The following is a 15,492-nucleotide window of genomic DNA, read 5'->3' on the forward strand; positions in this document are numbered from 1 at the left end:
CCGCGCCCCCCTCCCCGCCAGAGAGGGGTCCCAGGGGGGAGACGAGCACCCCAAAACCTTCGCGCCCCTCGGCTCTCGGGGCTCAGCCCAGCCCCGCTCATGTCCCCGTGTGGTGCAGACCCCAAGGGGACACCCGGCTGAGGGGGCGAGAGCCCTGCCCCACGCTGGCGCAGCCCCTGGGAGGGTGGCAGCCAGGGCCCCCCGCCCAGCCCCACCCGGCCCTGCCCCTGCCTGGGGACCACCCCGGTGAGGAAGACCCTGGCGGACCTTCGGCCACTCGGGGAGCCGCGGGGAAGGGGCTGCAGGGCGGGGGGCCATGGCCTCCGGCACGAGGGCCACCCTGCCGCCCCCCACCCTGTGCCCCCAGGGACCCCCGTGGGGCTGCAGCGGTGCGAGGGCGATCCACCCTCCCGTGCGGTGCCGCGGGTCTTTATTGAATTGCTCCTTTACAGCAGGTTCTGCTCTGGCAGCGAGCACTCGGGGTCCCAGGGCCAGCCCCAGCACCCAGCCCTGCCCGGGCCGAGGGCAGACCCCCCCCCACGTCCAACTCAGCCCCCCAGAGGGTACAACCCCGCCGAGGGGGAGCTGGGGCCAGCCCTGCCCTGGCGCCCCGACCCTCGCTAGTGCCTGGGCCATCCCGCGGGACGGTGGCCCCGGCCGTGCCGGTGGGAGGGATGCGGCCGAGTCCCCCGTGCAGCTCTGGGGGTCCGGGGTGCTGGAAGCCCCAGGGCCCCGGGTCGTGCTGCAGTCACAGCTGGGGATGGGGTCCGTGGGGCACTGCGGTCCCGCTCAGACAGAGCTCTCCTGGTAGCTGTCGTCCTCCAGGAACGGCGTCAGCCTCCTCCCGCGGCTGGGTGCCCCTGGGGTCACATCCTGCCCCGGTCCCGCAGCCCCTCCAGGGTCCTCATCGCTCTGCTCCCTGGCAAAGTGCACGAAGACCTGTGGGGAGGGCAGGGTGAGGGGCAGCGCCGGCAGGACCCTGGCACCCACGCCCTCGTGCCCCATGTCCCCCATCACCTGGTCAAGGGTGGTCTGGGACACGGAGTAGTCCTCGATGCAGCAGGGGCCGCGGTGGGCTGCCAGGACGCTGAAGACGCTGGCCAGGGAGCCGGCGTGGGAGGGCAGCTGGTACTGCAGCAGCCCCCCGTGCCGCTCCTTCAGCACGATGCCAGGGAAGCAGCGCTGCATCAGGCTCTCCACCAGCGCCGGCCCCGCGCCACCCACCCGCACCACCACCGTGTAGCCGTCCCCAAACCTGCGTGGGAGAAGGGAACATCGCTGCAGGGGTCGGCAGTGCCCCCGTCCCCACAGGGCAGCTGCCCCTCGCTGCTGGAGCCCTCGCCGAGGCCCGTTACCTGTTCTTGAGGTGCTGGACGCTGCCCAGGCAGCGGAAGCGGCCGTTGACCATGATGGCCATCCTGGTGCACAGCGCCTCACACTCCTCCATGCTGCCGGGGGGAAGGCGAGAGGCCCCGTGGGGGTGGAGGAGTGCTCCCCTCCGGGGTGCCCCCCTCCAGGAGCGGCGCAGACCCCAGGGTCCGGGGGGGGCTCACCTGTGGGACGTGAGCACCACAGACCTGCCCTCCCGGATGACGCTGAGGATGCAATCCCACAGGAACCGCCGGGCTCGCGGGTCCATCCCCGTTGTGGGCTCATCCTGCAACAACCCCAGCAGCGGCGTCAGCCCGGGCAGGGGCCAGGCCCTGCCACGGGACCCCCCCCACTGCCCCCTGCTCACAAGGAAGACGACGGGCGGGGAGCCGAGAAGGGCTATGGCCGTGGAGAGCTTGCGCTTGTTGCCCCCGCTGTACTTGCCCGCCGGCCGGTCCGCGTGTGGCCCCAGCCCCAGCTTGGTGATGCCCCACTGAGCCACCTGTGAGAGGCACGGAGGGGATGAGGATGGGGGGCCCCTGGGACGGGGGGGCTGGGGCGCGGGCCCTACCCTGGGGGTCTCCTCCTCCGGGACACCACGCAGGCGGCTGTAAAACTCCAGGTGCTCCCGCCCCGTCAGCAGGTCCGTGATAGCGTCAAACTGGGGGCAGTAACCCATGTGCTGGTGGACGGACTGCAGGTCGGTGAGCACGCTGCAGGGAGGGGGACACGCTGACCCGTGGTGGGGAGGGGGACACGGCTGAGGCAGTGGTGGGGAGGGGGACATGGCTGAGCCCGTGGTGGGGAGGGGGACACGGCTGAGGCAGTGGTGGGGAGGGGGACACGGCTGAGGCAGTGGTGGGGAGGGGGACACGGCTGAGCCCGCGGTGGGGAGGGGGACACGGCTGACCCGCGGTGGGGAGGGGGACACGGCTGAGGCAGTGGTGGGGAGGGGGACATGGCTGAGCCCGTGGCGGGGAGGGGGACAAGCTCCAGGGCCAGGAGCGAGGCTGAGCACACTGCGGGAATAGGAGTGAGCATGCTGCAGGGGTGAGGGCAAGGAGGAGCACAGGGTGGGGACAGGGATGACAGCACACGTGCTGTGGGGACGAGGAGAGGGGGAGCAGCAGGTTGGCCATGGGGTCGTTCCGTCTCACCCACCTGTGCCCTTTCAGCCAGGCCTCCCCCAGCGTCACCTCTGTGTCCCCCGTCAGCATCTTGAAGGTGGAGGTCTTCCCCGCACCATTCACCCCCAGGAGGCCGAAGCACTGTGGGGTGCAGACCGGGGTTACGGCAGCCCCGGCCCTGCCCACAGAGCCATCTGTCCGTCTGTCCAGTGCTCACCTCTCCAGGGGGGATGGCCACGGAGAGCCGGTCCACTGCCGGAGCCTTCCTGCGCCGGTACACCTGCACGGCAGAGCCGAGGCAGCGCTGGGTGCTCCCCCACCCATCACCCGCCAGTGGGACTGGGGCTACGGAGAGGCTGGACCCCCGCAGCAGGGACCGGCCCCATGGCACACACCTTGGTCAGGTCCTTCAGCAGCAGGAGGTGGCCGTGCGGGGGGATGCTGCCCACCCTCGCCCGCTCCCTCGCCACGTCCCGGTCCTCCTCCCCCAGTGAGGGCAGCTGCAGAGCCCGTGGCCTGGGGGCAACAGCGGCAGGGGGCACTTCCAGGACTGCTGGCCCCACAGCTGCCCCACAGCCGCCCCATGGCCGGTCCTCACCCAAGCCGCAGGAAGAAGCGGTATTGCAGCAGGAGGGTGAAGAGGAAGAAGATGATGCCCTCAATGGCCATGGCAAACATGTTCTTCCCTGCCAGATCCCAGGACAGGGGGGACACGAAGTGCTTGTCCCCTGCGAGCAGTGAGAGGGGCTGTAGGAGGGGGGGACGCCGGGGAGGGCCCCTGCACTGACCAGGCTTTGGGGAGGGGGAGCAGCCCCAATGGCCCAGGACTCACCGAACCTCTCGAAGGCATCAGCCATTGCCTGGTTCTTCACCATGTCGATGAGGCCTCGGCCCAGGCAGAAGTGGGGGAAGACGAGAAAAACTTTCTTCAGGATGCGGTTGATGTTGTTGAGGTTCTGTCAGGGAGGCAAGGAGAGGGGCGGGGGAGCTGGCAGAGCCTCACAGGGATGGGACAGGGGGTCCGAGGCATCCCGGGGGCTCACCTGGTCCACGAAGAGCTCCAACACAAAGGTGGCCACGCTGCCGTTGATGCCAATGAAGAGGTTGATGCATGTCAGGGCCACGTAGGCAGTGCTGGGGATGCTGAAGAGGAAGGAGGCTGGGTACATCAGGGGGGTGATGGACCAGCTGGAGGGCAGAGAGGGAAGGGCTGGCTGAGATGCACCTCCTGTGGGCACACAGCAGGGCAAGCCAGCACCCACCCCCCCCATCACCATGATCCCCCAAGCCAGGGCTGCCCCCAGCCCCGCTCAGATTCCCCTGCACCACCCCCTTCCCCGGGGTCCAGCCCCGTGTGGGGGCTGAGCCCTGGCTGGGCTCCACTGGCCCTTCACCCGTAGAGCAGCAGCAGCAGGACCAGGGAGGGCAGGTTGGCAGAGGACACGTAGGACTTCTGCTGGAAGCAGAGGAAGATGAGGATGACCAGCAGCGCAGGGACCAGGTAGTTGCACTGCGGACATGGAGAAGGCAGGTGGGGGGATGTCACAAATGGGACCTGGCCCCCCAGGAGCTGTATCCCATCCCTGTCCCTGACCCGCACCATGTCCCAGGCGAAGTTGCCCAGCCAGTAGGTGACGGGCCTCATCCCGCTGACAAACTGCAGGTGCTTGGCCTTGCTGACCCGCTCCTCGATGAGGAAGAGCACAAAGCTGGCCGGGACGAAGGACATGGCAAAGATCACGCAGATGGAGACCAGCACGTCCACCGAGGTGGCCATCCTGCCGTGGAAGACAGGGCTCAGCTGGGGACGGGGAGGGGCCCTGTGGGACCCCAGTCCCCAGCACTCACAGGGCGGCCTCCGAGAGCTGCTCCTTGGTGAGGTTGAGGGGGTGGTTGGTGGCCGTGATGCCGTAGAGCGCGGGGTCGGTCCCAGCGGGCAGGCGGGCGCGCAGCAGCCCGTTGCTGGCCACGTTGAGGAAGGAGACCATGGCATGCCAGCCCTTGTTGTTGAACCAAACCTGCAGCCCAGGGGAGCCCGGTGGCTCAGAGCCCCCCTGCCGCCCCAGCACCGCCCCCCCCCCCCCGCCCAGCACCGCCGCTGGCTGCGCCCGCAGCACCCTGCTCCCCGCCGGGCTCCCGCTCCCCTCCAGCTCGGTCCTTCTTGAGCTGCTCCAATCCCGGACGGGGACCCGGGTGCTGCATCCCCTGCTGCCTCCCAGCTCTCGGCCCCGCTGGACCACCAGCCCTGGGGTCAGGCGCACCTTGATGTTCCTGCGAGCCTCCAAGCCCTCGATGAAGCGGCTGAGGTTGCCCAGAAGCCGGTCCGAGGGGCTGCCCTGCATGTGGGAACACAGGGTGAGGAGCAGGCTTGTGCCAGAGCCCTCCCAGTGCCGGGATGCCGGAGCCAAGCCGGGGCAGGGCAGAGCCCCGGTTGTACCGGGGTGATGTTGAACAGTGCCCGGAGCTCCATCACCGCCTCATCCACCTCTGCCGCCGACAGCAGGGCCTGGGAGCTGCCGGCACCCAGAGAAAAGCCACCATACCTGCAGGGGAGAGACGGGCACCTCCAAACCTGCCATCCCATGGAAACCCTCCCAGCCCTTCCACCCTGGGCAGCCCACCTGCCCAGACGCCACGGTGAGGGGCACACAGTGAAGGGCTGAGGCTGCCCAGATGAAGACTCTGGCCACAGAATGCTCAGGCTCTACCCAACCTCACACAGGAGGTCCTGCCCCCCAACCCCCCATCTGCGTGAGACCCCAGTCCCGCCCCGGGCTCACCTCTGCTCATTCACCCACTTCTTGTTCCTCAGCCTGAAAAAAATGGGGGGGAGGGAGGGAGAGAAATACCCCCGAGGAGACGTTACGGCAGCACCTGCCCACCCGGCCACAAGCACCCCGGCGCTTCCCCCTTACCCTGCAGTGTCCTCACTGCCTCCAGCCCTGGCTGGGTTTGGTGCCCAGCGTCCCTCCCTGCTTCCAGCGCGGCGGCAGCGTGTGCCAAAGCCCTGCCCCATCTTCCCTGCGGTGTCCCCAGGGAGGCCCCGGCCCCAGCACTCACCCCCAGCGGATGATCTGGGGGTACGTCTTCACCAGGTAGTCGGAGATGTTCCTGCCCGTCAGGTTCTGCAGGACGTCGCCTGTGCCCCTTTGCACCTGAAGGGACGGACAGACGGGCTGGACGGACACACAGCCCCACTGGCCTCCCTGGAGCGTCACCCGCACCCTATAGCGCCGGTGCCCCAGGGCTGGGCTGGTTCTACTGTGGGCTGGGGGTTACCTGGGGTGGCGGGAGCCCTCCAGCCCCCTCAGGGCAGTCGGGCAGCATCCTGTGAGCCCCCGGCCCGCTGCACCGGCATGGGGGGGACGGCTCATCCTGCGTCCAGTTCCTGCCCTGCAGCGCTTCCAGTAGGGCCGGGGAAGCCAGGGGGGACAAGAAGCCATCAGGGTGGGAAGCTGGGGGACACGGTCCCATCCTGGGCACCCGGCACCGGAGGAGAGAGACACCCCTGTAACCAGCCTGGTGCAAGCCAGAGGCATCGGGACCTGCCCCTGCCTGCCCCTGCCATCACCCCCCACCGCGGGGATGGCTGGGGGTCCCGCGGCATGGCACCAGCTGGCAGTGCTGCTCCCGGGGCAGAGGCAGGCACTGAGGTGGGGGCCGAGCCCAAGCTGCCCCCTCCCAGCCCCTCCAGCCCCCCGTCCCCGTGAGGCGCAGGCACTCACGCCTCCCCAGCATCCTTCATGCACTTAGTGCCGAAGCCCGGCTCTGCCAGGAGCGCGTCCAGGAGCCGAGCCGTGTCGGGGTCCCCCGGGGCATCATTGCTGCCGGGAGATGTGGCAGTGAGCTGATGGCAGCCGGGGATGGAGGACACAGGGATGGGGAACATGGGGGCACACAGGGATGGGGGTGCACCTGAAGAAGGTGAACTGCTGCCCGTACATCCAGGGCTGGAGGCGCAGCGGTGGGTACTTCCCGAAAGGCGGCACGATGAGGCTGAAGAGCAGCGCGATGCAGACGAAGACGGCGGGCAGGACAATCTGCCAGGAGCTGGGGGTCAAGGCCACCTCCGCACCCTCCTGCCCCATCCCCTCCCCACCCTCCGCACCACGGCCCCGTCCCATCCCAGTCCCCCAGCCGTACCTGCGCGAAGAAGCCCCGGGTGCTGCGGCGGGCGTGGAGCATCCTCTTGATGAAGAGGGCGCGGAGCTGCTGGCGGGTGAGCGCCCAGCCCCTCACCCTGCGGCAGGCCTGACCGGCCGCCCCACGCAGCAGGTCCGTCTCCTGGGGCTCCTCGGCTGCAAGGGCAGACACAGGTCTGGCCCTGGCCCCAGCAATGCTGGTGGAAGGGGCAGGGGCTCATGCTGGGTGGCATACGGGGGGGATGGTGTGCTGGCAGGGGTGTCCCCCCACCCCAGCAGGAATGGTGCACTGAATGCAGGGACATGATGGGAGCCCCCCAGCCCCCCCAGTCCCCAGCTCCTACCTCGCCGGGCTCCTTGGGCTCAGTGTAAAGGAGAGGAAAGAGGGGTTATAGCCATGCCGGTGCCAGCCCAGCTGGGGTTAGCACCGCCCCAGGGCAGAGCTGGCTCCCCAAACTATGCAGCACCCCCAGACTCCCGCAGCTGCCCCCACACCAGCTCTATCTCCAGGAGAAGGGGCCTGGATATGTCCCCTGGCATTTCATGTTCCTTCCCAACCCCTGCACAGAGCTGGGCGCCCCCAAACCCACCACCATCCCTGCCCGATGCCCTGGCGAACACCCCAAGGCTGGGCAGGAGTGATGCTGCACGCGTGTCCCTGAGCCTCCCCCTGCCCACTGCCTGCCCAAAGGGGCGCATGCCCAAAGACACATGTGCCTGAAGGGATGCCTGCCTGGATGGACACATGCCCAGACGGACATGTGCCACGGCCCCAGCCCAGGGGGTGAAGGCAGGGGCCACCCAGCAGCAGGGGCTGGGCGGCTCAGGGGTCCCAGGTCTCATCTCCCCCTTCCTTACCCAACTCCCCGTCGGCTGCTTCCACGTTTACCCCCTCACAGGGGGCTGCTCCTCTCCTGGTGCCTGACAAAACAGGGGTGAGACCACCAGGGTGGGACTGAGGCCACAGCCTGTGACGCCTCCCTGCACCCACGGGTGCTCCCAACAGGGACCCCAGCCCTAGGAAGGGCAAGGGCCACATGGGGTGCTGGGAACGCCTCCCTGCACCTCTCTGCTCTGGGCTGCTAAGCATCTCCCCCCAGCACCCCCTGCACCCTAAAGCTCAGCTCCAGCCAGCACTGAGGCATTTTACCTGCTGTGTCAGCATCCACCCCCATGTCCTGGGCCACCTTCAGAAAGATCTGAGGGTGGGAGGGGGCTGGCATTAAACACGGCTGCCAGCACCCACCGCCCCAGCAAGGCAAATCCCCCAGGTCGCAGGCAGCCCCTGGCAGATCTCCAGGGAGGGTGGGCACCCCAGGAACCGCAGCTTCTCCGGGTACCTCTTCCAGGGTGGTGTCGGAGATGCCGTAGCTGGAAATGCCCAGTTCCCCCAGGCGGGCGTCCAGCTCGCGGAACAGTTCCCCAAAGGCTCCATCCTTGGCCCCACTGTAGGGCAGGACGAAAAGCACCTCGTGCCCGATGTCCTCCACCAGCCGGGAGCCAGGGACCAGCTTCTGGATCAGCGCTGACAGCTGCGCCACATCTGGGGGGGATGGAGAGGGCTGGAACCCTGGGGTAGGAGCCAGTGGCTGGCGCAGGAGCTGGCCAAAGCTGGCATGTGCCCTGCACCCCGGTCTGGGGGTCCCTGGGCGGGGTTGTGTGGACCAGGAGGGCAGGGAGCCCCTTTTGCCCCACAGTGCCGGGGGCCTGCAACAGCGGCAGAGCAGGGCACAGGGCTGAATGCACTCACAGGTCCCCCCCAACTGATGGGGGGGATGCACGGGGAGCACCCAGGGGGTGATGCCGCACTGGGGGTGCAGGGAGGGATGGGAGCCTCACCCACGGTGCTGGCCTCGCTGCCCTGCTTGCTGCCCAGGCCCGTGTCACTGCTGTGCTCCGAGTCGCTGCCATCCTGTGGGAAAAAGCAGCCGGAGCCTGGCACACCCTGCAGCAGGATCCAGCCCCAAGCCTGGGGCTTGTTGCTCCCCCGATACCCAGGACAGAGGTGCCGGCCCCCCTTTCGGCTGATGCTCGTTGGGGCTGAGGGACCCACCTTTTTGGTGGTGCCAGGGACGGTGCTGGTGCTGTCGCCCACCCCAGCCTGCTCCTGCTTCACCAGGGTGAGGTGGTAGCCGGTGCCCAGCCTGGCCTTGAGGAAGAGCGGGGACCCGCAGCAGCAGAGCCGGCCCTGCGAGATGATGGCGGTGCGGTCCCCCAGCAGCTCCGCCTCGTCCATGTAGTGGGTGGACAGGATGATGGTGCAGCCTGGGGGCAGGCAGCGGGCTCGACCCCGGGCCCCCTCGCAGGACCCCGCTTTGTGGGCATCTCCCCACCAGCACGCCTCCCTGCTCGCCCCCCGGGCCCTGCTGCCGGGTCTCCACAGCTGGGGTCTCAGACGCAAGGAGGGGGAAGCGGGAGCCCCGTGTCCGCCCAGCCCTGACCTTTGCGGTACTTGAGCAGCAGCTCCCAGATGCTGCGGCGGGAGTAGGGGTCAACGCCGGCCGTGGGCTCATCCAGGACGACCACGCGGGAGCCGCCCACGAAGGCGATGGCCACCGAAAGCTTCCGCTGCATCCCGCCTGCGGGACAGCAGGGACAGTGTTGGGGGGGGGCCGGGGCTGCAGACCCCAGCTCGGGTGCCGGTCCTGCCCTCTTCACGCACCCGAGAGGTTCCTGGTCTGTTCCCGGCGTTTGTGGGGCAGCCCCGTGTCCTGGATCAGCTGCTCCATCTCTGCCTTCACCTGCTCCTCCGACAGCCCCTTCAGCCGCCCGTAGAACCAGACGTGCTCCTCCACCGTCAGGCTGGGGCGGGCAGGGGTGAGGTGGGCCGCCCTGCCTGCGCCAGCCCCCCCGCACTGCTCCCCCCCGCCCCTGCCTACATGTCGAAGAGCACGTTGTGCTGGGGACACATCCCCATGGTTTTGCGGATGCTGTCGATATCAGAGCGGATGTCCCAGCCCAGGATATAGGCAGTGCCAGAGGTGGGGGGCAGGAGGCCGGTCAGGATGGACCTGGATGGGGGACCGGCAGGGAAAGAGGGTCACGGAGTGCAGGACCAGTGGGGCTCAGGGCCAGGGTGCCCTGTTCTATGTGGGGTGTTCGGAGTCTGGCCTCGTGGGCTCCCAGGTCTGGACAGTGCCAGGGCAGAGCCAGGCTCAGCTCCTGTCGCCAGCCGTGGCCCCGCAGCATCCCCCAGCCAGACCCCAGCCCTCCAGCTCACATGGTGGTGGTCTTGCCGGCCCCGTTGTGGCCCAGGAAGGACGTGATCTGTCCCTCGTAGAAGTCCAGGCTCAGCCCGTTGACAGCCACGCGGTTGCTGTTGCGATAAATCTTCACCAGGTTGCGGATGGAGACGCCGGGCTGGAGCTGGGCAGGCGGCTCCTCCACCAGCACTGGAAGCCACCGGAGGGTCACGTCCCAGGCAGGACCCCTTGCTGGGGGCAGGAGCCCTGGCCGTGGGAGGCCAGACACCCCGCTATGGGGGCAAAGCCCGGATGGGAGGGCTCGAGCCCAGCCCCATGGCTGCTGCCCTTCGGCTGCGAGGCTCCGGGGTGGGCAGCAGCTCACCTTGGGGTGCAGTGAGGGGGCTGGTGGGGTGTGGAGGGTGCCCAGCCGAGGATGGCTCTCCAAGCCAGTAGCTCTTCAGGAAGGGGAAATTCCAGGGCTTGGGGATCCCATATTGACCTGCAGCAGATGGGGGCTGAGTGGGACTGGGGCTGGGGGGCTGCCAGGGGCTAGGGGGGCCCGCACTCACCTGGGAAGACGCCCTCGACGTACCAGGTGGCCAGGCCGTAGAGGCTGGCATCCAGCAGAAGCAGCCCCATGGCCGTGGCGAAGTTGTAGGGGTCTCCTGGCACGGGGCTGGTGCCCAGGTTGTGCCACTGGATGCCCACCCCCTGCTCCTCGTAGAGGGAGAAGTACTCGCAGCCAAAGCCGAAGGCCACCGGTGACAGCAGGCTCTGGCGATGGCAAGAACGGCGGTGTGGGCAGAAAGACCGGCCCTGGGGGTTCAGCTCCAAAGCCCCCCACCCAGCATGCCCAGGGTGCCCGAGGGGCATCGGGGAGGGGGCAGCCACGGCCGCTCACCACGAGGACGCGGAGCGGGAAGGTGATGTGGTCACGCCAGGCGACGCACAGCACATAGGGCAAGTAGAGTGAGAAGTAGATGATGCCGCCGCAAGCTGAGGCCAGGTTGGCACGGGGGAAGAAGGTGCTGATGAGGAAGCACTGGCTGATGGTGGCCACCGAGAAGGTGCCCAGGAAGAGGAAGATGACAGCCGGGTCGCTGTAGGGCAGGATGTTTCCCAGCTGCAGATTGAGGCGGGTTGGAGCCTGCAGAGCCCCCTGTGCTGGCTCTCAGCCCGATGCTCCCTGTGTCACCCATGCTGTCCCCTGTGCCCTGCAACCTGCCTTGAGGATGAGGACGAGGAGGGCAGAGCTGAGCAGGAAGGGGATGAAGCTGCTGAGGAACCAGCTGAGCCAGAGGATCCCACTGCTCAGCCCCATGGTCTTCATGGTCTCCTTGAGACGCGTCTCCTTCTCATGCACCACCCCCTTAATGATCATGGCCACCGAGTAGATCCAGGCCAGCGTCATGAAGAGGGGCAGCGAGCGGTTCAGGACCCGCAGGAACCTGGGGGAGATGGCACCGGCCCTTCCACCCCCAGCCTGACACCCCGGGACCACCGCTGGGCAGGGGACACCCACGACACGGACCAGCCCTGCGCCACCTCCCCAGGGCAGCGATGCCGCAGGATGCTCGGCCCCGTCCCCCGCAGCAGCGGGTCACTCGAGGGTCCCAGGGCTGCGCCCCACTGCCCACTCACACATCGTCCACGTAGCAGGGGTAGGGCATTTGCTGGACGTAGACCCCCGTCCGCGGGGCAGCCCCGGTCTGCACCCGCACCACTGCCTGCTCCACCAGGTCCTGCACGTAGACGAACCCCCCCCACACGTAGCGCAGGTCACTGAAGGGGTCAGCCGCAGGGCCCGGGTCCCAAAACCTGGGGGCAGAGCACGGTGCTGGGAGGGGGGGACCCCCCTGCCATGGGCACAGGCTGCTCGGGTGGCCATGGAGACCAAAGGCATGGGTGTCCCCAGACCTGTCCTTGATCTTGTTGGTCCTTGTGACATCGTCGATGTCCATGCGGATCTTGTAGCGGACGTGGGGGGGCAGCGTGGGGGCCGTGGCATTGGTGGGGGGCTGGAAGACCACAGCTGCCCAGAACTGCTGCTCCTCCAGCAGCTCCAGGGCCCGGGCTACCAGCTGCTCCTCGGTGGCCACCGCCTCGATCTTGTCCAGGCAGACACACTGCAGGCAGGGCAGGCAGGGCTCAGCGGGGCTCAGTGAGACAGCCCGCCCGGGCAGCTGGGGCAACACGCACCTCCATGAACTGCGACAGCGTGCTCAGGACCGTGTCGACATCGGCGTACACCTGGTGCCAGGTGAGCCCTGGCCCCACCAGGAACCCAGCCAGCGCCGGCAGCTTCCAGGAGGTGCCGTTGAGGAACCCGTCCAGGAGCTGGGCCATCCCCGGGGCCAGCAGCAGCTCCTGCAAAGCACCAGGGTACTGCAGGGCGATGCATCCCGCCCTGCTCCCAGCTGCATCCCACCCTGCTCCCTGCCAGGAGCCACAGCTGCGCCCCACTGCACCCCCATCCCACAGCCCACCAAAGCCCGGTTCCCAATGGGGAGAGGGTCTGGGGGGTCACGCACCTGGAGGACCTGCATCTCCAGGCTGCTGTTGAGGAAGGTGTAGATTTGGGGTCCCAGCTCCCGCCAGGCACCTCCCACCTCCCCCAGCACCGCCAGCTCCTGGAAGGTCCGGTTCACCTGCGTGGGGCAGGGGGTGAGGCAAGGGCTGGGATGAGACACCCCCCACCCAGGCTCCCCAGAGCCCCCTGCTCACCTCGGCCATGACGCTGTCGGGGCCAGGGCCAGGCGGTGTGTACAGGATCTTACCCATGAAGAGGGGCTTGATCCCCCGCCAGAAGACCTGTGAAAAGGGGCTGGACTCCAGCCTGCGGATCAGCTCTCGGCAGAAGGGACCTGGGCGGGGACAGAGCCGAGCCCTCACCACCAACCCCACCACCACCGGTCCCCTGCCGCCTCCCCGGCAGCCCCGGGGGGCTGTGCCCAGCAAGCCCCTGGCCGAGTCCCCCCCACATCCCAGCCTTCTCACTGCTGGTGCTGCCTGGGGCCGCGGCTTTCCGCTCCGTGCTGTTGCGGTCCAGGAAGGCTTTGACGTCGTCGTTGTCCTCATACCAGTTGAGGGAGGGGATCCTGAGCCCCCCGCCCTCAGGGTGCCCGCAGGCGATGCGTGACAGGGCTCTGAGGGTGCCTGAGCCAGAGGTGCTGGTGTTGGGGGCCATCAGCGCCCCGAGCTCCCGCCGCAGCTCAGCAAGGCTGGTCATGGAGGAGACCTGGGGAGAGTGGGATGGGGAGAAGAGCGGGACTGTGGGGAACAGGGATGCCCAGGGACACCGTGGGGAGTGGGGCACCGCTGGGGTGCGGGGGGGTGGGGTGAGTGGGTGGCACTTGCATGGGGGGCAAGGAAGTGGGGTGCTACCTCCTCCATCAGGGATGCTGCATCCCGCAGGAAGGTGCCCAAGGCTTCCACGGCGCCAGTGATGCCGCCTGCGTCCACGCTCAGCTGTTCCTACATGGGGAGCATGGGAAGGGGGTCGCAGCTCTTCCGGGGGGGCCAGGGGTCTCTGCCCTGGCACCTTCCAACACCCAGAGCATCCCAGTGCCTGACCAGGCCGGGGGCTCACCACCAGGAGCCGGGTGAGGTCAAGCTGGGAGAGGAAGGAGCCCTCCATGGCACGGAGCTGGGGGCCGGGCAGGGCACAGAGCCCTTGCTGCAGGCGCTGGGTGGAGGCGGCATCGCTCCCCGTCAGGAAGCCCCCCAGCTCCGAGGCGTTGCAGACCACGGCCTTCAGCGGGAGGTGGGTGCCCACCAGGAAGAGCTGGTGGGAGAGGGCTGGTCACGCCGCAGCCCCCGGCACCGCGGGCACCGGGAGCGGGCGCTGCACCGACACTCACGATGCGGGGGCTGAGCCGAGCCCCCATCAGCTCATCCACCAGCGCGGGGGGAAGAGATGTGTTGGTCCAGAGGAACTGTGAGAAGGTCTCGTCCTCTCTCAGGTAGTCCCTCACCGGCAGGGCTGGGGGGGTCAGGGGTCAGACAAGGGGGTCTCGCTCCCCCGGCACCCCCCATCCCCAGTGCTCACCCCTCTGCTGAGCCCCGCTCCCCTGGAGCTGGCGCAGGGTGGGCAGGAGCCGGGCGAAGCTACGCAGGAGTCGCTGTCCATCGGCACGGAGCAGGACCTGCCGGGCTTCGGCCAGCAGGCGGGAGAGGCTGCGGGGGCGCAGGGCGGATGGTGAGACCCCGGCCCCACTGCCCAGTCAGGCCCCGCAGCCCCCCGCCACTCACACAGAGCCATTGAAGTTGCCCACCACGCCGGGGGCCTCTCCCGCCGTCGGGTGCCGAAAGCAGGGGTTGTTCATGTTGCAGATGATGCCCTGGAGCCAGGGCAGGGTCCCGGCCGAGGGCAGGGCCTTGTTGGGGAAGTGGCCTGCGGGAGAGGGAGAGATGGGTCTGGGGGGGCAGCAAGGGACCCCCGGGGCCATGCACACACCTGAGTGGCGAGACACCAGTGAGCCCCTGGCTCATGTTTGCCTCCCAGGTTTGTCTCCTCCAGTGACATCCCTGGACCCTGCAGGGTTCCCACTCAAAGGGCGGGGTCCCCGGCAGGCACGGGGGGTCTGGTCACCCCAGAGAGTGGCCCAGCAGGCAGAGGGGGGCCACCCCAGAGGGCACAGGACACTCACACTCATGCTGCTTGAAGGGCGGGTGGGATTGCCGCACTGAGATCAAGATGAAGAAGAGGAAGAGGGGCCACAGGAGCTCAATGGCCAGTTGGATCTGGGGGGAGACCCATGTTTGGGGGGGGGTCCCTGTCCGATCAGCACCCAGGGCTCTGCCTGCCCCTATGCCAGGGCCCGGTGGCTCCAAGCACCCTCCTGCCCAGGTACCCGCTCACCCGCTGCCGCCGGCGGTAGGTGAAGTTCTTCCAGAGCAGCAGCCCCAGCTGGGTGCCCACGGCCATGGTGAGGGCGTGGGGGGCACTTGCCCCGCGCCCCCCTCAGCTCCAGCTGTGGGCGAGACTGGTGGTCAGCACCAAGCTGGGGGCAACGGTCGGAGCTCTCGCTTCCCTCTGGCTCGGGGCTTATTACACAGCGGACAAAGCGCCGGGCACACGGCTGAGCTCCGGGGGCTGGCAGGAGCTGGCCCGGCATTCCTGCAGCAAAGCTCCTTTCCGGAGCAAATCTCATTCTTTTCTAAACCAAAAGCAGCAAAATAGGGCACAAGCTCTGCAAGTCCCTCCAGGTCAGCGCTGCGTTAGGAATGATGAACCCTATTCACGCACCATGCCGAGCACAGGGAGCAGCCGGGCACCCCAGCAGCCCCAGCCACCCGAGCAGCTCCGAGCCCCAGAGCGCTGAGCAGCCCAGGGGCAGCGGGGGACCTGCCCGTGCCTCAGTTTCCCCATGTGAGGGATGTGGCTGGGCCAGCAGTGAGTCTGGGTGTTTCTGGTGAGACCCTCAGCGCCCCAGGAGGGGAAATTGCCCCCATGCAATGGGCTTGAAGCATGAGCTCAGACACCCAGGTCATGCAGGGACCCCCCAAGCTGTGCTGGGACCCCGCAGCTCCAGTCCCAGCCCCAGCCCCGTCCCAGCGAGCCCCCTGCCCAACTAGTTCCTGGGACTTCATCCATCCCCAGACAGGGGCCAGCGGGTCAGCGACCCCCAGGACCCGGCAGCAAAGCAGCAGCCTCCCCTTCCAGCT

The 15,492-nt window shown here is 68.3% G+C and overlaps 1 protein-coding gene across 1 annotated transcript; it reads right to left on the minus strand.

The window, feature by feature from the left end:
- Window positions 1-413: 413 nt before the first annotated feature.
- Window positions 414-14,790, minus strand: ABCA7 (ATP binding cassette subfamily A member 7). The gene is made up of 49 exons (XM_064469737.1): window positions 14,687-14,790; window positions 14,475-14,568; window positions 14,077-14,218; window positions 13,874-14,001; window positions 13,686-13,807; window positions 13,415-13,609; window positions 13,210-13,299; window positions 12,823-13,063; window positions 12,550-12,689; window positions 12,357-12,473; window positions 12,025-12,192; window positions 11,743-11,951; window positions 11,467-11,643; window positions 11,051-11,273; window positions 10,727-10,948; window positions 10,395-10,599; window positions 10,208-10,324; window positions 9,861-10,032; window positions 9,520-9,651; window positions 9,303-9,442; window positions 9,082-9,219; window positions 8,694-8,905; window positions 8,480-8,552; window positions 7,981-8,183; window positions 7,791-7,839; window positions 7,499-7,561; window positions 6,642-6,796; window positions 6,414-6,538; window positions 6,224-6,322; window positions 5,778-5,973; window positions 5,559-5,653; window positions 5,279-5,311; window positions 4,936-5,041; window positions 4,760-4,834; window positions 4,347-4,516; window positions 4,099-4,276; window positions 3,893-4,008; window positions 3,542-3,686; window positions 3,331-3,454; window positions 3,097-3,226; window positions 2,894-3,014; window positions 2,716-2,778; window positions 2,533-2,639; window positions 1,943-2,084; window positions 1,739-1,873; window positions 1,554-1,657; window positions 1,356-1,448; window positions 1,018-1,255; window positions 414-939 (listed from the first exon to the last, which is right to left on the minus strand). The coding sequence occupies exons 1-49, from the start codon at window positions 14,750-14,752 to the stop codon at window positions 790-792; spliced, it is 6,738 nt and encodes a 2,245-aa protein (XP_064325807.1). The 5' UTR covers window positions 14,753-14,790; the 3' UTR covers window positions 414-789.
- Window positions 14,791-15,492: the final 702 nt, after the last annotated feature.

The sequence above is a fragment of the Phalacrocorax carbo genome, chromosome 19 (assembly GCF_963921805.1).
Source record: "Phalacrocorax carbo chromosome 19, bPhaCar2.1, whole genome shotgun sequence".
Lineage (NCBI taxonomy): Eukaryota > Metazoa > Chordata > Aves > Suliformes > Phalacrocoracidae > Phalacrocorax > Phalacrocorax carbo.